The 22958-nt window shown below is 44.1% G+C and overlaps 2 protein-coding genes and 1 pseudogene across 3 annotated transcripts; all 3 read left to right on the top strand.

Moving 5' to 3' along the window:
• The first annotated feature begins 1408 nt into the window (after positions 1-1408).
• On the top strand, positions 1409-5997 carry LOC125540224 (putative inactive purple acid phosphatase 2; annotated as a pseudogene). The gene is made up of 3 exons (XR_015617652.1): positions 1409-2090; positions 2446-3714; positions 4577-5997. The product of XR_015617652.1 is annotated as a putative inactive purple acid phosphatase 2 (transcript).
• Positions 5998-12934: 6937 nt separating this feature from the next.
• Positions 12935-15207, top strand: LOC125540223 (putative carboxylesterase Os04g0669600). Its single transcript, XM_048703800.2, has 6 exons — positions 12935-13433; positions 13520-13572; positions 14247-14370; positions 14457-14578; positions 14674-14781; positions 14869-15207. The coding sequence occupies exons 1-6, from the start codon at positions 13253-13255 to the stop codon at positions 15013-15015; spliced, it is 735 nt and encodes a 244-aa protein (XP_048559757.1). The 5' UTR covers positions 12935-13252; the 3' UTR covers positions 15016-15207.
• A 90-nt stretch (positions 15208-15297) lies between these two features.
• LOC125540222 (putative carboxylesterase Os04g0669500) lies at positions 15298-18199 on the top strand. The gene is made up of 6 exons (XM_048703799.2): positions 15298-15699; positions 15814-15866; positions 15974-16097; positions 16191-16312; positions 17670-17777; positions 17892-18199. Exons 1-6 carry the CDS (start codon positions 15432-15434, stop codon positions 17991-17993), a joined length of 777 nt encoding a protein of 258 aa, XP_048559756.2. The 5' UTR covers positions 15298-15431; the 3' UTR covers positions 17994-18199.
• Positions 18200-22958: the final 4759 nt, after the last annotated feature.

The raw sequence follows: 22958 nt of genomic DNA, 5'->3' as shown, positions 1-22958 counted from the left end.
CCCCCCCCCGACCCCACATGTATTCCTCCCCATCCACTGCCCCGGATCAAATCCTAACTAGTTCATTCCACTCCCCTCCGCCACCCAAGCTCCTGTCTGGCAATCTCTGACCTTCTCCGACATAATGGGCATGGGATCCGACGATGACCAGTATAGAGCCGTCGACCGGGGTGTCATCCCTTTCGGTTTGGAGGAGGCAATGGTTGTCAGCATTGCACTCTGCCGCTCCCGGGAGGACAACGCCCAACCGACGGCGAGATCTGTCCGGCGTGAGTCCATTGCATCGGCGCATCGGCCGCTCGGTTCCTCCGGCGCTGGATCATCGAGGTCATCTCGGGAGTCTTCCAATCTCCCTTTCCCCATCACCGGTCAGCCAGAGTATGAGTCCTGCTGGGACTGGTGTCCCCGCCATGAGAAGGAGAGGATGCGGGTCGCCGAGGCCCGACTCGCTGCCGAGATGGTGGCGACGGAGGCGGCTGATGCGGCAGCGCGGGGTGCCGTGAAGAAGGAAGACATCTGCGTCCGCTTTGTAAAGAAGCGACAGCAGAGGAACACGCGCGCCTTTGTCCGAGAGCAGAATCGGACGGTCTGTGTCATGGCCAGACTACCCACGCAAAGAGGAGAAGGAGGACAGTGATGAGTCGCACAGCTCTAGCGATGAGCAAATCCGACTCGATCCATACTGCGCTTTCAAATGCTACTTCCGCGAGCAGGATAACAAGGAAGTCGGGAAGGGCAAGGGTTGTCGCGGATGAGCTAGCATGTAGGTAAAACATGCCTAATTTTAGTAGTCCAATGGCATGTCTTGATATAGTAGGCCGACAATGTATGTAATGCATTGTTTACGTAGTTGTATGAGTTTGTATGGATTTGACGTATGTTAATTTAGGTGTCTGGTTGTGAGAAAGAAATTTTGAGACGTGATCGGTCAGTTTCTGCGGACGTGTCCGGGCGTTTGAGAGCCCGTATTTAACAAGTCCGGCTGTGGATGCTCTTAGGAAAAGGGAAGAAAAGAGGGGGAGAAGAGGAGTAATGCTACACATGCATAGGTTTACATGGGTTTTACAAACAGATGGATTGTGATTGGAGGTTAAGGGGGAGACGGGGCCCACCTCCATGAAAATCAGGAGGGGTGGTTAGTTAGAAAGAAAAAGCCTAGTCAGCATGTAATTACGTGCAATTCTTCGTATGTTTAGCATTCCCCTCCCCTGATTTTCATGGGGTGGATCGGGTCTCTCCCTTAATCTCCAATTATAATTTATCTGTTTAAACCCATGTAAACCTATGTATGTGTATCATTACTTGAGAAGGGTGAGGGGAAAGTGAGCTATGTTGCGTGTATCCGACCCGTTGAGTCAACTGAACTCGCATGAACCGCGATCGTGTTTAAACTGATCTGAGCTTCCCGAGCAGAGTCTTTACAATGTCGCCTTGGGCCTTGCTCTTTCTGCTCGCCGCCCACCTCCATCACGACCCTCACCGCCACCCCGGCGAAGTTGACCAAACCAGACCGCTTAGTCACCCTCCAATGGTCCAACCTCCCCGACCCGGGCCCGCTCGACTACGTGGCCGTCTACTCCCCGCCGTCCTCCGGCGACCTCGACTACCTCGGCTTCCTCTTCCTCAACTCCTCCGCCTCCTGGGCCACGGGCGCCGGCAGCCTCACGCTCCCGCGCCTCCCCGACCTGCGCGCCCCCTACCAGTTCCGCCTCTTCCGGGGCCAGAACCCGCGCGTTGACCAGGATGCCGACCCGCTCCCCGACGCCAGCCGCCGCGCCGCCGTCTCGGGCAACGTGGCCTACGAGGGATCCGGCGCCCGACCCGCCCAGCTGCACCTGGCGTTCACCGACGAGGTGGACGAGATGCTGGTGCTGTTCGTGTGCGGCGACGGCGGAAGGAGGTCGGTGAGGTACGGGCCCGCCGGCCGGCGCGAGGAGGAGTGGGAGGAGGTTCCGGCGGAGGCGAGCACGTACGAGCAGCGCCACATGTGCGGCTACCCGGCGAACCATAGCGTCGGGTGGCGCCACCCTGGGTTCGTCTTCGACGGCGTCATGAAGGGGCTGCAGCCTGGGTCAAGGTACTTCTACAAGGTAGTGACCTGGTGAACTGTGGCTACTAATAGTAGCACTAATTTTGTGCTGACATTGTGATCTGAAAGATTTATTTCCAGATAAACATAGTTCATTGTCTGAAATCCTAGTTTGTGATGTGCGAAATCATGCTTAATTTCATACGGGATCGTCTCAAAGTTGTCCAGATTTCGTTTTAGAACACTAGCTTCAGTTTGATAAAGACTCTAGTTTATGACGCAAGAATTATTTTTCATAGCTCACAGTTTCAAGTTCCAACCATAATGAGCATCCAACATCATCATCATTTGGTATAAGTATTTCCATCCTATACCACATTCACCTAATCTTTTGAACTTTGAACTGTTTTTCATAGGTTGGCAATGATCTAGGAGGTTGGAGTGAGACATACAGCTTCATCTCACGCGACACCGAGGCCAACGAGACCATCGCATTCCTCTTTGGTGATCTCGGCACTTACGTTCCTTACAACACCTACTTTCGAACACCTCAAGAAAGTCTGTCAACTGTGAAATGGATTCTCCGTGATCTCCAAGCCCTTAACGACAAACCTGCAGTCATTTCACATATCGGTGACATCAGCTACGCCAAGGGTTATGCGTGGTTATGGGATCATTTCTTCGAACAGATTGAGCCTATTGCTGCCAACACACCATACCATGTCTGCATTGGGAATCATGAGTACGACTGGCCTTCCCAACCTTGGAAACCCTCCTGGGCTGCAAACATATATGGCGGGAATGATGCTGGCGGTGAATGCGGAGTACCATACAGCATCAAGTTCAAAATGCTTGGGAATTCTTCTCTCCCTACCAGCACCATTGCTCCTGACACCCGGAATCTCTACTACTCCTTTGACGCAGGTGTTGTTCATTTTGTTTACATGTCTACTGAGACTGACTTCACTCATGGGAGTGATCGGTACAACTATATAAAGGCCGACCTCGAGCGCCTCAACCGGAGTCGAACACCATTCGTCGTGTTCCAGGGCCACCGTCCGATGTACACCTCAAGCAACGAGTCCAAGGACACGGCTCACAGGGAGCAGATGATTCAGCATCTGGAGCCTCTCTTTGTGAAACATGGCGTGACGCTCGCTCTGTGGGGGCACGTTCACAGGTATGAGAGGTTCTGTCCCATGAAGAACTATCAGTGCCTTAACACTTTGTCGAGCTTCGTGTACCCTGGTGCTCCTGTGCATATTGTGATCGGGATGGCTGGGCAGGACTACCAAGCAAGCTGGGAACCGAGACCTGACCACCCCGAAGTCCCCATATTCCCTCAGCCGCAGAGGTCCATGTACCATGGTGCTGAGTTCGGGTACGCAAAACTTGTGGCCACAAGGGAGAAGTTGACACTGACATACATTGGTAACCATGATGGGCAAGTCCATGACATGGTTGAAATATTGTCGCCGCAAGTCGATACCGGCAGCGCACCTGATAAGCTGGTCGGTGCGATGCCGAAGAAGATGAGATACCTGGGAATTGCCGGCAGCGTGATGCTTGCGATACTACTCGGATTCATGGCTTGCTTTGCTGTTAGAAGGAAGACGGACCCGGCACGATGGAGTCCTGTACAAGATGAGGAATCCTAATTACTTCACCCTTACTCGATTGTCTTGGTAATTACTCTTTCTTTTACACTGTAACAGAGTACCTAGGCACCAACTAAAATATCTACGGTTTTGCTAATTTTCATTCGACTGAAAACAATTCGTTTTCAGTTGGATATTGTGTCCGTTCGATCCTTACGCAGCGATTCGTGCGTGCCCGCTTGGTTATTTGTTTTAGTGGGCTCTCTCATGTGTTTATGGGCTGCCTGTTTTCCCTTCGATTCTGAAACTTCTCTGTTCGCTCTGTAGCTTGTCTTCTTTTTACCCCTTCGTCAGCGACAGTTCAAGCAAAGACATTGAGAGCATGGACAGGGGCGACTCTCTGGCGATTTCCATTCTGAGCTCTCCCTCTCTCATTGCTTGAGCGTTTGGTTACTGTTGCCGGCCGCTGTGCCTAAAGATGCTCTTCCATGTGGTTCGCATTTGTTGTTCTCCCTCCTCTGCATTCCTTATTACTTTTCTAGATCTTGGTTTGTGGATTTTTGAGCTCTCGTCCGCCAATCCTAGCTAGGTTTCTGTTCATGTTTTTGCCTTGTTTTGTAGCTCTTCTAATTCTATTTCTCTGAACTTCTCTTATCAATCTGCTTCTTGTTACTCTGAAAATCTGCTTCTTGCCCGCCAATACAGATTTTTGCAGTATGATTCTCCTGTTTCTCTGAACTTGTCTTATCAATCTGCTTCTTGTTACTTTTTTTCAGTAATTTCAGTAATGTATCGTATGATTGTATGATTATTGCAGCAGAATTTACTTGGTTTAGCTGAGTGTAAACTTGGGTGTACTAGTACTGTTACTTTTAGTTTTAGAGATTGTTTTCTATTTTTATCACTTATTTCTGAATTTTTTTTCTTTTTATCCTTTCTGTTTCTGTAGAAGTGCAAGAGATCTACCAGTGTTCCTGTTTCAACAACCTTTACTCACTATTCTGGGAATTTTTTCTCCAATGTGGTGAAAAATGTGATCCCAATCAGGGCTACTATAATTTCCAAGGCCCTTCAAGGTTTAACTTTTTTTACAGTGCATTTATGTGCCATTTACAGTGTAAAAAAATATGTAATTTGCAAGGCCCCTTCACTCGATATTTGAAGACTATGGTTGCAAGAAATGTAATTTTTTTTACAGTACATTCCCAAGGAAGACTATACAATAGATCACATGACTGTAGTTTATTTGTTAGTGTTTTTACCTGAATATGTGTGCTGCTCCCAGTTGAAACTATACTACTGTTGCATTACAGTGCACCTTCTATATTATTTAAAGTGTAACACGAAATGTAGTTTTCATGCAAAGCTATAGTATTTTTGAACCATCTCTTCAAGTTGTTTGTTGCTGGATACTAAACTAATGTTATTTGTTTACAGTGCATCTTCTGTATTATTTGCAGTGCAACAAGAACTGTAATTCTCATGCAAAGCTATAGTAATTTTGAACCATAGTTTTAAAGTTGTTTGCTGCTCAATACTAAACTACTGTTGTTTTTTTTGTAGTGCATCTTCTTTGTTATTTACAGTGCAATAAGAGCTGTAATTCTCCTGCAAAGCTATAGTAATTTTGAACCATAGACTTTTAAGTTGTTTGCTGCCCCCAGTGTTACAGTGAGCTTACTGGGATTTTAATGTGTATGTGTCACAGTAAATAGCTTGATGCATGTATCTATGTCAGGTAACACTAATTTTCTAGTCCGCTCCTTATGTTGTTTTTCCCTTTTTACAGTTAGCTAAAGGCTTTGTAGTTTGTACTATGCAGGTGTCACTGGGAATAGCTTGATGCATGTTTGTGTGTTTTTCTGTCAAAAGGATTTCACATTCCAACAGAGCAATACCCATGGCTCTTCTTTTTGCTTGTTCTGTCAGATTTCTCACTGTTGAACCTTAGCAATGGTAGAGAGGATATTTTGACAGAACTACTACTCATGTGATCTACTGTATTTTTCAGCCCTTGTTCCCCTAGAGAACTTCTGAGTAGTAATGGGATCTAATAAACAGAGTTATCCTATGACCATAGAGTGATGCTAGAGACACTTGTAAGGATGATTTGCAGTGTTAATATCATTGTAATTTTTGCACATAATGACTGTAAGTTTCTAAAATTGGTGACTGTAATTTTAGGTACTAATATAACTGTAATTTTTTCTAAGAATGACCGTAAGTTCTGTGTAAATAGAACTGTAGATGGCTGCTTACAGTGTCGAATGACTGTAAATTCAGTGTAAACAGCACTGTAAGCACATTAATTACCGTGTAAACAGCACTATGATTTTTGTGATATGTTCATCTAATTTGATTTGATGGATACTTTTGGTGGTGTTGATCTGTTTGTTTTGAGATGAGAGAAGATGCAGAGGATTTAGATGTACTGGGCGGGATGATTTTCTGACCTGTGCATTTAGAAGTGCATGTTTTATGGCAGCCCTTCTGTACATTGATTTTGGTTGAATCCGTTTTGCTGGGAGCCCTTAATGCGTTGATGTTTTATATGGCCTTTTGGGCTGCATAGTCGTAGGTTTATTGCTGTAGTTTTAGCTGATTGATCTGTTTGAACCCGGGTCCTGTTGCAACCCGGTAAGGTTTGTTTGTGTGGAGTCATTTAGCGTTGATATAAGTACTGAGCATGGACGACAAAAATATGGACATACAGATACATACAAGTGTCATTTTGTTATTGGTTGAAAATTTGAATGATGTCCAATTGATTTTCAGTCGGTTATCAAAGAGACACTCCCAATAATTACGAAAAAAGAAGACACTCCCAATATCTAGTCTTTGGATTGACTACCATCAGTCCATCTGTGACTTTGATTAAAACTTTTCTAGTTGTGTGTATCCTTCGAGAGGTCGTGGGTTTTTAGAAAAGGAGGATGACCCCCGGCCTCTGCATCTGGACGATGCATACGGCCATTTTATTAATTATTCTCATAAGACCTTACAAAGTCATACAACAGCAAGACTAAAGCCACCGTCTAAGCAACAATTGTCGCTACACCTATCCAATTGATGAAGGGGCGCAGATAGTCTGGGCCTAATACCAAATAGACATCGCAGCCAAACCTAAACATCTAAGACCTGAGGTCCCAACCAGGACGCCTGTCGGGTATGGGGCACCTACCAGTCCGGCGCACTCCTCAACCAGGACGCTGCTACCTCTTGAGCACTGTGTTGGTTTTCCCTTGAAGAGAAAATGGTGATGCAGCAAAGTAGCGTAAGTATTTCCCTCAGTTTTTGAGAACCAAGGTATCAATCCAGTAGGAGGCCACGCACGAGTCCCTCGCACCTACACAAACAAATAAAATCCTCGCAACCAACGCAATAAAGGGGTTGTCAACCCCTTCACAGTCACTTACGAAAGTGAGATCTGATAGATATTATAAGATAATATTTTTGGTATTTTTATTATAAAGATGCAAAGTAAATAAAGCGAAATAAAAACGGCGCTAGAAATAGCTTGTTGACGGGAGATTAATATGATGGAAAATAGACCCGGGGGCCATAGGTTTCACTAGTGGCTTCTCTCGAGAGCATAAGTATTACGGTGGGTAAACAAATTACTGTTGAGCAATTGACAGAATCGAGCATAGTTATGAGAATATCTAGGTATGATCATGTATATAGGCATCACGTTCGAGACAAGTAGACCGACTCCTGCCTGCATCTACTACTATTACTCCACACATCGACCGCTATCCAGCATGCATCTAGAGTATTAAGTTCAAAAGAACAGAGTAACGCTTTAAGTAAGATGACATGATGTAGAGGGATAAACTCATGCAATATGATATAAACCATATCTTGTTATCCTCGTGGCAACAATACAATACGTGCCTTGCTGCCCCTACTGTCACTGGGAAAGGACACCGCAAGATTGAACCCAAAGCTAAGCACTTCTCCCATTGCAAGAAAGATCAATCTAGTAGGCCAAACTAAACTGATAATTCGAAGAGACTTGCAAAGATAACCAATCATACATAAAAGAATTCAGAGAATATTCAAATATTGTTCATAGAGAAACTTGATCATAAACCCACAATTCATCGATCTCAACAAACACACCGCAAAAGAAGATTACATCGAATAGATCTCCACAAGAGAGGGGGAGAACATTGTATTGAGATCCAAAAAGAGAGAAGAAACCATCTAGCTAATAACTATGGATCCGAAGGTCTGAGGTAAACTACTCACACATCATCGGAGATGCTATGGTGTTGATGTAGAAGCCCTCCGTGATCGATGCCCCCTCCGCGGAGCTCCGGAAAAGGCCCCAAGATGGGATCTCACGGGTACAGAAGGTTGCGGTGGTGTAATTAGGGTTTTGGCTCCGTATCGGGTAGTTTAGGGGTACATAGGTATATATAGGAGGAAGAAGTACGTCGGTGGAGCAACGTGGGCCCCATGAGGGTGGAGGGCGCGCCTGGGGGTAGGCGCGCCCCCTACCTTGTGCCTTCCTGGTTTCTTTCTTGACTTAGGGTCCAAGTCCTCTGGATCACATTCGTTCCAAAAATCATGTTCCCGAAGGTTTCATTCCGTTTGGACTCTGTTTGATATTCTTTTTCTGCGAAACTCTGAAATAGGCAAAAAAACAGCAATTCTGGGCTGGGCCTCCGGTTAATAGGTTAGTCCCAAAAATAATATAAAAGTGTATAATAATGTCCAAAACAGAATATAATATAGCATGGAAAAAATTATAGATATGCTGGAGACGTATCAAGCATCCCCAAACTTAATTCCTGCTCGTCCTCGAGTAGGTAAATGATAAGAAAAGAATTCTTGATGTGGAATGCTACTTGGCATAATTTCAATGTAATTTTTTTAATTGTGGTATGAATATTCAAATCCGAAAGATTCAAGACAAGAGTTTAATATTGACATAAAAATAATAATACTTCAAGCATACTAACTAAGCAATTTTATCTTCTCAAAATAACATGGCTAAAGAAAGTTATCCCTACAAAATCATATATTCTGACTATGCTCTATCTTCACCACACAAAGTATTTAAATCATGCACAACCCCGATGACAAGTCAAGCAATTGTTTCATACTTTTGGTGTTCTCAAACTTTTTCGATCTTCACGCAATACATGGGCGTGAGCCATGGACATAGCACTGTATGTGGAATAGAATGGTGGTTGTGGAGAAGACAAAAAGGAGAAGATAGTCTCACATCAACTAGGCATATCAACGGGCTATGAAGATACCCATTAATATGTTGGAAATATGCCCTAGAGGCAATAATAAATTGGTTATTATTATATTTCCTTGTTCATGATAATCGTTTATTATCCATGCCCTAGAGGAAACTCAGATACATGTGTGGATACATAGACAACACCATGTCCCTAGTAAGCCTCTAGTTGACTAGCTCGTTGATCAATAGATGGTTACGGTTTCCTGACCATGGACATTGGATGTCGTTGATAACGGGATCACATCATTAGGAGAATGATGTGATGGACACAAGACCCAATCCTAAGCCTAGCACAAGATCGTGTAGTTCGTTTGCTGAAGCTTTTCTAATGTCAAGTATCATTTCCTTAGACCATGAGATTGTGCAACTCCCGGATATCGTAGGAGTGCTTTGGGTGTGCCAAACGTCACAACGTAACTGGGTGGCTATAAAGGTACACTACAGGTATCTCCGAAACTGTCTGTTGGGTTGGCACGAATCGAGACTGGGATTTGTCACTCCGTGTAAACGGAGAGGTATCTCTGGGCCCACTCGGTAGGACATCATCATAATGTGCACAATGTGATCAAGGAGTTGATCACGGGATGATGTGTTACAGAACGAGTAAAGAGACTTGCCGGTAACGAGATTGAACAAGGTATCGGGATACCGACGATCGAATCTCGGGCAAGTATCGTACCGATAGACAAAGGGAAATGTATACGGGATTGATTGAATCCGCGACATCGTGGTTCATCCGATGAGATCATCGTGGAACATGTGGGAGCCAACATGGGTATCCAGATCCCGCTGTTGGTTATTGACTGGAGAGTTATCTCGGTCATGTCTGCATGGTTCCCGAACCCGTAGGGTCTACACACTTAAGGTTCGATGACGCTAGGGTTATAGGGAATAGATATACGTGATTACCGAATGTTGTTCGGAGTCCTGGGTGAGATCCCGGACGTCACGAGGAGTTCCAGAATGGTCCGGAGGTAAAGATTTATATATGGGAAGTCCTGTTTTGGTCGCCGGAAAAATTTTGGGTTTTATCGGTAATGTACCGGGACTACCGGGAGGGTCCCGGTGGTCCACCAAGTGGGGCCACCAGCCCCGGAGGGCTGCATGGGCCAAGTGTGGGAGGGGACCAGCCCCTGGTGGGCTGGTGCCCCCCCCCCCCACCAAGGCCCAAGGCGCAAGGGAGAGTGGAAGGGGGCAAACCCTAGGCTCAGATGGGCCTAAGGCCCACCTAGTGGTGTGCCCCCCTCTCTCCTCCCTTGGACGCCCCCCTTAGATGGGATCTAGGGCTGGCCGCCACCCCTAGGGGTGGAAACCTAGGTGGGGGCGCAGCCCCTCCCCTCCCCCTATATATACTTGAGGTTTTGGGCTGCCATAGACACGATTGAATCTCCTTCTTGGCGCAGCCCTACCCCTCTCCCTCCCCGTCTCTTGCGGTGCTTGGCGAAGCCCTGTTGGAGTACCACGCTCCTCCACCACCACCACGCCGTCGTGCTGCTGCTGGATGGAGTCTCCCCCAACCTCTCCTTCTCCCCTTGCTGGATCAAGGCGTAGAAGACGTCACCGGGCTGTACGTGTGTTGAACACGGAGGTGCCGTCCGTTCGGCACTAGGATCATCGGTGATTTGGATCACGACGAGTACGACTCCATCAACCCCGTTCACTTGAACGCTTCCGCTTAGCGATCTACAAGGGTATGTAGATGCACTCTCCTTCCCCTCGTTGCTAGATTACTCCATAGATTGATCTTGGTGATGCGTAGAAAATTTTAAATTTCTGCTACGTTCCCCAACATAATAGATATCAATGTGAGTGAATAGGGATTGTCATGCAACGGATGCACTAGAGCTATAAGTATATGAAAGCTCAACAAAAGGAACTAAGTGGGTGTGCATCCAACTCGCTTGCTCACGAAGACCTAGGGCATTTTGAGGAAGCTCATCATTGGAATATACAAGCCAAGTTCTATAATGAAAAATTCCCACTAGTATATGAAAGTGATATCATAGGAGACTCACTATCATGAAGATCATGGTGCTACTTTGAAGCACAAGTGTGGTAAGAGGATAGTAGCATTATCCCTTCTCTCTTTTTCTCTCATCATTTTTTTATTTGGGCCTTTTCTCTCTCTCTCTTTTATGGCCTCCTTTTTTTTAGTCCGGAGTCTCATCCCGACTTGTGCGGGAATCATAGTCTCCATCATCCTTTCCTCACTTGGGACAATGCTCTAATAATGATGATCATCACACTTTTATTTACTTACAACTCAACAATTACAACTCAATACTTAGAACAAAATATGACTCTATGTGAATGCCTCCGGCGGTGTACCGAGATATGCAATGAATCAAGAGTGACATGTATGAAAGAATTATGAACGATGGCTTTGTCACCAATACAATGTCAACTACATGATCATGCAAAGCAATATGACAATGATGGAGCGTGTCATAATAAACGGAACGGTGGTAAGTTGCATGGCAATATATCTCAGAATGGCTATGGAAATGCCATGATAGGTAGGTATTGTGGCTGTTTTGAGGAAGATATATGGTGGGTGTATGATACCGGCGAAAAGTGCGCGGTATTAGAGAGGCTAGCAATGGTGGAAGGAAGAAAGTGTATAATCCATGGACTCAACATTAGTCATAAAGAACTCATATACTTATTGCAAAAATCTACAAATTATCAAAGCAAAGTATTACGCGCATGCTCCTAGGGGGGATAGATTGGTAGGAAAAGACCATCGCTCGTCCCCGACCGCCACTCATAAGGGGGATAAATTATTCCAAGTCGTACTATATTTACATTGGTTTTTATTTCTTACGGCATCAGACAAAATAAACAGTAATTCAAAGTGGGGGTGGGCAGGAGGAGAGAAAAACGAGTTAGGAAGTGAGATGAACCGGTGGGAGGAGACGCCTGTGGAAAGGGGATTAACTGGAGTGGAGGTGACGAACCGAACTCTCCATTGATAGTAGAGATTAGGGGGCCTAGGACTTCGTGTGTTTCATCATGCATTTCACACTACACCACAACTAACATCAAACACTCGTATCATTTTACATCATTTAAGTGTACCTTGTGTTCACAATTCCTCCGTGACAACAAAAATAATATACATGAAGTCAAGATGTTTCCGCATGAGCTATTTTCGAAAACAAATGAGCACCTTCTAGAATGACACCCCTCTGCTATATATACGCTTTCATAACTTGTTTGAAAAGAGAACAACATGTGTAGGTTTAGCATGATAATCCTCGCAAATGATTCATGCTATAAGCTTATATTTCTTCACATCCCCGTCTAATATATCTTCTAGCTATGAGATATGTGAGGAAAACAAAAAAAACTGGAAGGCATCTCATTATTTTTGCTTATCTGCACTTGTGGCAGGCACTTTTAATTATGCTCTTTACTTATGATACCTTTTCAAGCGGCTTTGGTAGTGTCTTCTAGCGAGTTGATAATATGGTTTCATGAATGGAAATACCATGCACCATGATAGAAACATGAAACATATCATAGCAGTCAACATCGCGTGTGAGTTCTACCAACAGGAAGGGTGTTCAGAGTCATCGTGATCGTGTGAGCAAGTCCATTCCTCTAAATTCAACATTACAATATGTGATTTTGTATGTGACGAGACTTCCTTTTGACAAGGGCACTCAAATTACAGGGGCTTGCATGTTTCTCCAGTAGAGGTATAGGTTTCGTCGCTAACCTTGTAATAAGTAGAATGATCGTATGAATGCAAACTTCATACTCGAGTATTTGTTTCTGCAGGAAAAAAAACTCAAGTATTTGTTACCAGCATCTGTGGTTTCAGAAACAAACTGGGACACATTTTTGTGTTCTTTTCTCATTTATGAAGACGTGTTTTTGTGTGACTGGTGGAATTATGGTAGGGGCGTAGTACTTTCTTCGTCTGAAAATATTTGTCATTAATCAAAATAAATAAAAGGTGATGTATTTAAACATATATTATTTTCGGACTGAGGGAGTATTTTTTTTCTATTTTTGAGAACTGGTAGGGGCGTAGGGTAGTCCCACCCACCAGTGACGAATAAAGAAGCAACGTAATCCACCGGCGGCGCCTGCCGGCCGGCGCGCTTCGCCGTCGCTCCGTCCGGCCAGCGGGCGATGGTTCCAGAGCCAAAACGCAACGGCACGGGGTAGGGTGAGGGTATATTCGATCCAACCGCACGGCACGCCCACGCCCCGCACGCTGCCGCCATCGCCGTCACGCCTCCCACGCCCGCACTAATTTCTCCTGCCCGCACCCTTCATCGGCACAAACCGCCGCCCCTTTGCACTGCCAGCCGCGCCGCCGATCGATCGCTTCTTCTTAGTTGACTCCGCGCTGTCCTGATGGCCCCGCCTCCCCCTGCTCCTGCTGCTGCTGCGGCGGCGGCGAGGGCCGGCGGGCTGGTGCTGTGGCTGCACGGCTCCGCCGAGACGGGCGAGCAGAGCCGCGGCCAGATCGCGCCCTACTTCTCCGCCGCCCCCGCCCTCCGCCTCTCCTTCCCCACCGCCCCCATCGCCTGCGTTGGTACGCTCGCTCACCCAACACTTGCTGCTCCTGATTCGATGGATTTGATTCAGTTGCTCGATCGATTTGCGGTGTTGCTGCTGCAGGTGACTTGGTGCTCAATGCGTGGTTCGGCATCCCGGAGGTCCCCATAACCGCTGTAATTCCCTGCTTGATAACCCAGAAGTATTTGCTTGCTGTTGAGTCATATAAGAATACTGCATCCACTTGCAGTCTCTCTTCAGTACTATACATATTTGTTGATCCACAACAGCCTAGGTTGCTGCTAAAACCTGGCTAGTGTTACTTGCCGAGGATGCAATCTGCTTGCTACAAACTTTGTTTCCGACACTAAATAATCAGTACACTGAAGCTGCTAGTGCTATTGGCGAGTCAATTTAGAGGACTATTACAAAGTAAATATGGTTGAAGAACAATAAGTTAGCATCTTTTGCGCTCCCAGTCTGTCGCTATAGAACAACATGTCATCATTTTCTCATCGGTTTGAAGATTTAAAATGTAGTGTAAGTTCTTGAGCACTTTGCATTATAACGAACCTCTTGCACCAATTTAACCCTTTTAGAATCAACATGACCATTCAAGGACATCAGTGTACAAGTTACAAGAGCAGAGTGCAGCCTGGATATACTGAACAGGGTGGATTGTTCTTCTAATGTTCTACTACTTCTGTATCCTTGAATTAGACCACAAAATCGGATAAAGAACAGATAAAGTGTCCCAAGTCTCCAAGCATTTATAGTCTGATACCTCACTTGCTATTATACCATTAATTATGATTTATTTTGCTCATTCTGTTCCCACTTTCCTTCTTAGACCACTGTTAGAGACGAGGAAGAGGTCCTAGAAGCTGTTGAGCGTGTACACGAAATGTTAGACAAAGAAGTGGCTGCCGGAACATGTCCTACGAACATTTTTGTTTGTGGGTTAAGCCAAGGAGGTAAATCACTGAAACCTACATCTATTATATTGTTTCCAAGGCAGTTACATACTGTAAAAAAATTGATTTCCATTCTGTCTACACAGGCGCTCTAGCCATAGCAAGTGTTCTGCTCTACCCCAAGACTTTAGGTGGGTGTGCTGTTTTCAGTGGTTCAGTTCCTCTGAGCAAATCATTTGCTGACAGGGTGACACCTGAAGCCAGAAAGGTAACAGCAGCCCAGCAACCATTCTTAAGCTAAATATATTTCGTAGCTGAATCCTCTTGCAAATGTCTTGTCTCTGAATTCTTGCAAACCTGCAGACTCCGGTTTTATGGTTCCATGGGATGGCAGACGGGGTGGTACTATTCGAAGCCGGGCATGCCGGATGCGCATTTCTCCAAGAGCTTGGCATGGCCTGCGAATTCAAGGTGCTAGAAAATCATACCTGAAGTCATAACCGTTGAATTGGAGCTTCGGTTTTAGCTTCTCTGACTATTTTTCTTCAATATTATCAGACTTATCCGACCCTTGGGCACTTGCTTGTGGATGAAGAGCTCCAGTATTTTCGACGATGGATATTCGATCGTCTAGGGATTTCTCAAGGAACTGAAGCTGCAAGACCGTCGTCATCATCGTTGTCGAACCACGAAGATCTACACTAGCTAGGGTGCTTCACAAACTTACTGGCACCATTTCTAGGTGGCACATTGCTACCACATACGTGACCTGAATCTCAGTTTATCTTGCCACACGAATGCTTTGGAAGACATGATCCAATGGAAGTTGTTTTTTATGATATCCAAGGAAAGGATTATGATATACTATTACAGTTGACTTGCTCTTTTTCGTGTGCCTGATTGATGACTTGCTCTGTTATTCGTTGATGCTTCGGTTAACTGTCACGTGAATCTGACATGGCCGGTGGCTCATCGATGATGTTCTCTTATTCATGTTATCTTTGCAATCGTCAAAATCGGGTAAATTTTTGCTTCTGATTGGCAGTGATTTTTCTACCACTCTCTAAGCACAAGCGCACAGGCTGACGAGCTACTTCGGCCCGGCCCGGCCCATATGACCCATGAGTAGACGCGTCCGCTTCCTCTTCTCCATCGCCGCAGCCATCGCCGCGGCCTCCCTCCTCGCCGCCTCGCTCCGCCGCCGCGCGCAGCCGCCCCGCCTCCCCGGCCCCATGGCGGCCCGCAACCGGAGCTTCGTGCTGTGGCTGCACGGCCTCGGCGACTCCGGCCCCGCCAACGAGCCCATCCGCACCTTCTTCGCCGCGCCGGAGTTCCGTCACACCAAGTGGGCGTTCCCCTCCGCCCCCAACTCCCCCGTCTCCTGCAACAGTACGCCTCCCCTCCGTCCACCGTCACAGCCCCATCGAAGTTTTTGGGGGAAGGGTGCTTCGATTCATCAAATTAGCATCACCTGATTCTGAAGATCACTTGTTGTTTTTGCAGATGGCGCCGTGATGCCATCATGGTTCGATATCCACGAGCTGCCTTTGAGCCCTGTGAGTTAACTCATCAACCCACTCAGTCCCTCCCGCTTGTATTCGCGGAAGGGAGGCAAGTAACTGTACCAGTAGAAATTGATCTGGCTCAAATCTGTAAATATTAGGGTTCGCCGCAAGATGAGAGCGGTGTTCTTAAGGCTGTGGAGAATGTGCACGCCATGATCGACAGGGAGGTGGCCGCTGGCATCCATCCTGACAACATATTTGTGTGCGGGTTCAGTCAGGGAGGTAGGATTGTTGCATGGGTGTTGGATATATTCTGAAGATCACAAATTTTTGTGCCGTGAATTGATACGTATTGGATTTTGTGTCAAACTGCAGGTGCTCTGACATTAGCAAGTGTTTTGCTTTATCCGAAGACGCTAGGTGGTGGTGCCGTGTTCAGTGGCTGGGTCCCTTTCGGTTCGTTGGTCATTGAGAGGATTTCACCCGAAGCAAGGAAGGTATGTCACACAGTCATCCCTTGATGCCTTCTCCTTAGTTTAGCGCACAATAACTAGATGTTGTGTAAGCTTCAATTTATTGGTTGGTATGAAACTGAACGCTGGTCAACAAGAGATGTGGTTGGTGATGTTTATGACTTTATGTGCAGCCTTGTCATTGCCTTTGAATAGAAATATTTCTTATCTCTTGATGCCTTCTCCTTAGTTTAGCACACAATAACAAGATGTGAGGAAGCTTAGATTTATTGGTTGGTATTAAATTGAACGCTAGTCAACAAAAGATGAGGTTGGTGATGTTTATGTACAGCCTTGTCACTACCTTTTGAATAGAAATATAGCCTTCTCCTTAGTTTCAGCACACAGTCACAAGATGTGAGAAAGCCAAAATTCATCGGTTGGTATAAACTTGAACGCTAGTCAACAAGAGATGTGGTTGGTGATGTTTATGTACAGCCTAGTCATTGCTTTTTGAATAGAAATATTTCTTATCACGTGCCCGAGCACTGCCGGAACTCTGCCTACACTAGTATGGCCATACCAAGGATCCCTCATCTACAGATTTCTTCAATTTTAATTGGATTGCTTCTACACCTGGAACGGAACGATGTAGTTTTTGCAATAATTCCTGATCAACATGAGCATACTCAACAATTGAGCTATGGAGTATAGTTTTGGCACCTAATATATTAGATTGAACTAGTCTGTGAAAACAGCTGGAAGACCAAAATGTACTGACCTCAACATTGCCAAATGAAATTCACTACATTTGAACTTCAGTTATTTCATAGTTGGTACCTAAAACTTAATATCCAGTGCTGCCTCTTGGATAAGAAATATGGCAATACACCTACTGTGATCCAACCTTACATATAAAATTATTACATTTAGGAGGACGAAGCAACTTTGCCCACCTTAGGACTGTTACACCATATCAACTTTTGTATTTTAACCAGTCAACGACGCTATTGTCCACAAAAAAGATAAATGGCATTGAACTTTGAAGGATGCCATCAGCATTTTTACTCGTGATGTTCCTTTCGTATGTAAACCTTCATGAACCTGTGAGTGATATGATCTCTGACACTCTATCCTAACAGTCTTGACAGTAAAATCATATAGTGTTGACTCTTCTATACGAGAATGTATGGATAAAAACACGCAGATTGCAGGCATTTGTTAAACATACTTGATGCAATTAGCCTGATTGATCGAAGGAAGCACTTGCCAAAAAAATTAGTAAACTTTGAAGAATGCTAGATGAGCCCTTCAATACATGAATAGGAGTTTGACAGTAAATTTGAACTCTTTATAAGAGCATTAATTTTGTTTGGCTGAATTTTTTCCTGGAACTTTTCAGACACCTATTCTGTGGTCGCATGGAATAGCTGATCAAGTGGTATTATTTGAAGCCGGTCAGGCCGGCCCACCATTTTTGCAAAGTGCAGGCATCAGTTGTGAATTTAAGGTAATCTTCTACATCCTCTTTTCCCCCTTCTCCAGGCAAGCTTCGGTTCCATATTTCTTCATACAACTTTTCGGTTCCTATCTGAGCTCTCAACTGCTCATGCACATTTATCAGGCATACCCAAATCTAGGCCACTCGATCGCAAAGGAAGAGCTATCCTCTCTCGAGGCGTGGATCAAGGGTCGTCTCAAAGCCTCACAAGATAAGCAAAGTTAACGTCCTTCAGTTTGGGCCGCCGTCACGTTCCCCACCATAGCAAAACTGGCTAATGCAGCCGTACTGAACCTGTATTCCCTGGTATATTGATGAACTCGGACGATCCAAACTATTCTTGAGACTTTGTCATGCACTCATGCTCATGAATGTCTCCGCGGATGCATCACTGATGTTCCAGGAAATTATGTACTGCGGTATGTTGTTTCTTTCTCCTGTAGGTTTGACCTGGTACTACCTGGATACCGTTGTACAGGTATCCTCTCTGCTTAGAATCTGCCTATCGACACGGTCCATTGTAGCTTTCAGTTTCCACACTTTTGAGCGTATCTTACATCGGTTGAATATCATACGGTGTATGCACGGCATGTAGTAGAACTTGTCCTTTATTGTTAGTAAGATACCACTGGGATTCTGAACCGACGTTGGATGTACCGAAATCCATGCCCTTCCTAGTCATTTGTGTAAATGGAGCTCATGTCTTTGCTACAAAGAGAAGAACTTCATGTCCTCTTCCCTGTGGATGCGTTTTTTCCGGACAAAATGTTTCTCCCTGCGGATGTGTTTCTTCTCGACAAAATCGTTTGAAGGCGGTGATGATTATGGTTCTGGTTTGCATCATTTTCCCTTTCTATGGCCGAGTCAGAGGCGTTGGCCATTTTGTGTTCCTTTCCAGAGCTACACGGGGACCGGGCAGTTTGATTGATTTGCCGCGCTTACCATGACCATTTCAATGAGGACCAACGAAGTTTTGATCACCAGGCAATGCATGCCCTGGACTTTTGTTGCGGCTACGAGCTGTAGATATGAATGAATATACGTGCATTGGAGACTCGTGTAGTCTTGTTCAACTTTGGAGTAATGGTGGAACGCAAACAGTCCAAATCTCACCAGTAACATTGACCAGGAAATGGAAACGATCCACTCACGGTATGATATAAGTACGTGGCAAGAGGGAGGGCAGAGGGCAGCAACCACTCCTGCGCCAACAAACACGACACCAAAGATGGCCAAAACCCAGCTTGTCTTGTGCATGCTCGTGGCCTTCTTCCTCGTCCTCGCCATGGAGGTTGCTGCCGCTAGGAAACTACAGGAAACAGGCACGGGATCTCATCTCTCTCTCCCTCCCTTCCTCTGTATGTGTGTCTGCACTTGTAAACATGATCAATGCTTTGCTTCTTTGCTTGCTTCAGGTGATCCCTACAAGGGCACGTATCCTGAAATGGGTTATCCAACTGGACCGCCACCATAGTCCATAGGTCTCCGGGAATATTTCTAGTACAACATATTTATACATACACGCATCTTCTTAGTTTCATGAGAAATAAACGACATGTATGTATATATGTCCATCTTTTTCTACCTACAACTGGATCTGCTGGATGAAATGATTGGTTCTTGCACGCGGTGCAATGCAAGTTCTTTTTTTACAGCTTATCATCAGAACAAGTTTGTATCGAACGAATGGAGCGGAGTTGCCTCTCGTGTCAACTTTTGTCCATCGCTTGGAAACTGAGGTTAGGAATATCTTACGAATAAGTAAGAAAACTATAAAAATAAGATGGCTTAAATCAAGCTCAGTCCTCCTATCCTACATACAAATAGGATTTCTGATCTATTTCTACAAGCCAAAGGGCTTAAAAAAAAGTCCTATAAAATTCCTCTAAACCAAAGAAGGCATGAAACAACGAAATGGATAGTCACAATGAGATCAACAAATCTTCTCCTACTTTTCATTACACATAATCATAAAAAAAAAGCATGAAGACCACTTGAAACAAAGGACCAAAAATCAGCTAGTTGCTTAAAAGCAAATATTTGTCCGTTAACATTGTTGTGATTGACCCACATGTCACTCGTGGGTTACGCATACCTCTAGGTTTGCTGCCTCTAGTGGTCCCTCCTCCGTGTCACCTCCACTTGTCGTCGTGGGGCAAAGCTCAAGTGGAAGGCGGTCGGGAGAGGGGGGAAGCTCTAATGGGAGCGACAACGTAAAGCAAGGGTCCACCTCCTAAAACTAAATGTTACTTGAAATCCTCAGCTCTAGATGTTTGTTCACATGGATATGAATTGCCAGAAACCATAATTTTCTTTATGCACAAGCAGATACATTTCTTATGCAGCCAGAAGAAATCAAAATCATTAAAACTATCAAGAATAGATGCAAATGATGATGTCGGTGGTAATGTTGTCTTGCACGCGAAGGGCATTGACCCGATGGATGACATACCAAGTGTCGTTTGTGCCCGGTCAAGATTTGATGCCTTAGTTGTGGGTCACATGCAAAAGATGTACCTGAGTTCAAGCTTCTTCAAACATAAGCAGAAAACTTATCTGTAAATTTTACAATGTATAGATGTAACAGATATCTTTACTAAGTATTTTGCTCTAAAGGACGCCACGAAGTTTGTATGTGTTATGCAATGAAGAATTTTGTGATTCCGAACATGAAGAAGGCTCCTGATGAGGAGACAAAAGTATCACACTCATTGATGGATGACACAAAGAAGATTATTCTTGGTTCTTAGAAGGCCAAGGTGAAGTTCAAGGCCAAAAAATATTAACATCGAACCGGCATAGCACGACCACACTTGTAGTGACACAAGCATCACGTGTGCTACACATAATGCTATGGCAACCAACAAGGCTGCCGTTGACCAACGTCAATCCTGCTATGTGCGAATTTCGCTCCAAGAACAAAGAAGAAAAGAATGTGCCCATCGAACAACATGCAACTTGAAAACAATCAACAATCAACAATCAAAAGAAACAAAAAACACAGAGAAATATTTAAAAGGAAAATAGCAGTGAAACACGTGTACCCTTGATGCCCCAGGAACTTCTGTACTACCGTATGTCTTTGTTGTAGTTTTGACCCGGTGCCTGAATATGCCTGAAGAACTGTGCAGGTATCTTGGATCCTGCATATCGATGTCGTCCGTTGTTGCTTCCCACTTTTAGTTCAGTTCCAACGACCTCATTCCAGAACCCATGGCATATCATACAAGTACTCATATGGAGAAATGTCCTTTGATTCCTGGGTGTATATACACCTGATATGGGAAAAAAATATAAAAAGTCAAAAGAAGTATAGAAGTTTTTTAGAATAAATTTGAGTTTCTATTGCACTAGCATATAATTTTTTATGAATAAAAAACCAACATTGATTTCCGGGCAAAAAAAACGAAATTTATTGCTATTATAGATCACTATTCACACTATTTTGACCATTCTTTTAAGAAATCAATGGGGGTTTTTCATTTTGTGGAAAAAAATTATAAGTACAAGGGAAGGTCAAGTTTATTTTTAAAAAAATCAGAACTTTTTTTACTTTAGTTTAATTACAATTTTTTTACTTTGTAAGCAGCACGACACATAGAGCTTGTCCTTTATTTGTACTAAGATACTACTAGTGGGATTCCTCTGCCGATATTGGATATACCGACTGAATGTCGTTCCTGAACATTTTTTTTACCGCAACTCGTGTCTTTCCTTGAGCTATGAGACAGTCTCTCTGTAAACACAGGTTTCTAAAGCTTCCTATATTAGTTTACAGAGTGAGTATATGATAGCAGAAGAATCCCATGTCCTCTTTCTCCTCTGGGCGCATTTTCTTTTAGACAAAGTAGGTTTCTTTTTTCAAAAATGGACAAAGTTGTTTCTACTACACTAGTCTTTTTTTTAGTTGGTACTACTAGTCTTTTGAGGTTTCGAATTCTTCTCATTTGCTTTTTTTCAGGCTTTGGCAGTCTCAAGCGTCAATTTTCCTTTGGGTCGTCGAGTCAAAACCGTGCCGCCTTTGGCATCAACCTTGTGGTCACATCGCGCTGCATCAATGCCTGCCATTGCGTGCTCTGGGCCAGTATTGATGCGGCGCGTGCATCGGATGGAAGGGAGCTCCTATTGGGTGCTTTAAGCGCCGGCTAAGGCTGGTGGCGCTCCAACGCGGCGCGTAGCGGGCCGCCCCAGCAACATGCCCCTGTCAAACAGAAAAAGCAATTCTGATTGTTGCACAGAAGAAGTGGGATTCAAACTACCGACGCCTATCTCAACAGCTTAGCACCATAACCACTAGACCAAGCTCACTTGGCTGTTCTACTAGCAGGAAAAACATAACTATTTGGCTGGTATAAATTATTTGAAAAATCGTTCACAAATTGGAAAAAGTTCATAAATTTCGAAAACATTCATAAATTTCAGAAAAAGTTCATTCATTTGAAGAAAATGTTCATTGATTTGAAAAACAGTTCATTGATTTGGGAAAAAAGTTCATCAATTTTTTTTAAAAAAGTTTACATGCTGCAAGATTCTATGAATATGGTTACCTAATAATATATTAGAACCACTATTGAGATTATAGTTAGACGATGCACTTTAGAGATCTCTATCATTATAGTTGATGATATTAAAATGCACAAACCATATATGTACACACTATATAAGCTATGCAACAATAATTAATTCGAGGATAAGTTTTTTCTACACAACATAATTTAAATTTAGCCATAACAAAATTCTAGCGATACGTTACAAATGATAACAAATAACATTACAATTAATAATTAACAACATAGTTATGTGGTTCCAACACGAAAAATATACTATTATGTGGTTAACTATGTCAACTAAATAATAGACATTATACTCGTTAATATTGTAACAAAATGAAAATACATTTAAATAAGGACAAATGTTTGGTATAAAATTGTTTTGTATAGAAAATAATTTCTTATTTTAATTTTCTCCAGGTCTCAAATATGTTTGGACTGGGTAGAGGTCCTAAGTTAGGCGTTTTGGATCGATGGTAGCATGGACACATGATTTTACCTAGGTTTAGGCTTTCTCGAAGAGATAATACCTTGCGTCTTGTTTTTTATTGTATTGATATGGGGTATAGTATAGAATGCAGGTATCTACCACGAGATTATTGTGTATGATTATAATAATCTGAAATATGATCTAATAATT

Source organism: Triticum urartu, chromosome 2A, assembly GCF_056163025.1.
Source record: "Triticum urartu cultivar PI428250 chromosome 2A, HENAU_Tu73, whole genome shotgun sequence".
NCBI classification, from domain to species: domain Eukaryota; kingdom Viridiplantae; phylum Streptophyta; class Magnoliopsida; order Poales; family Poaceae; genus Triticum; species Triticum urartu.
This window is presented reverse-complemented; position numbering and strand designations above follow the sequence as displayed.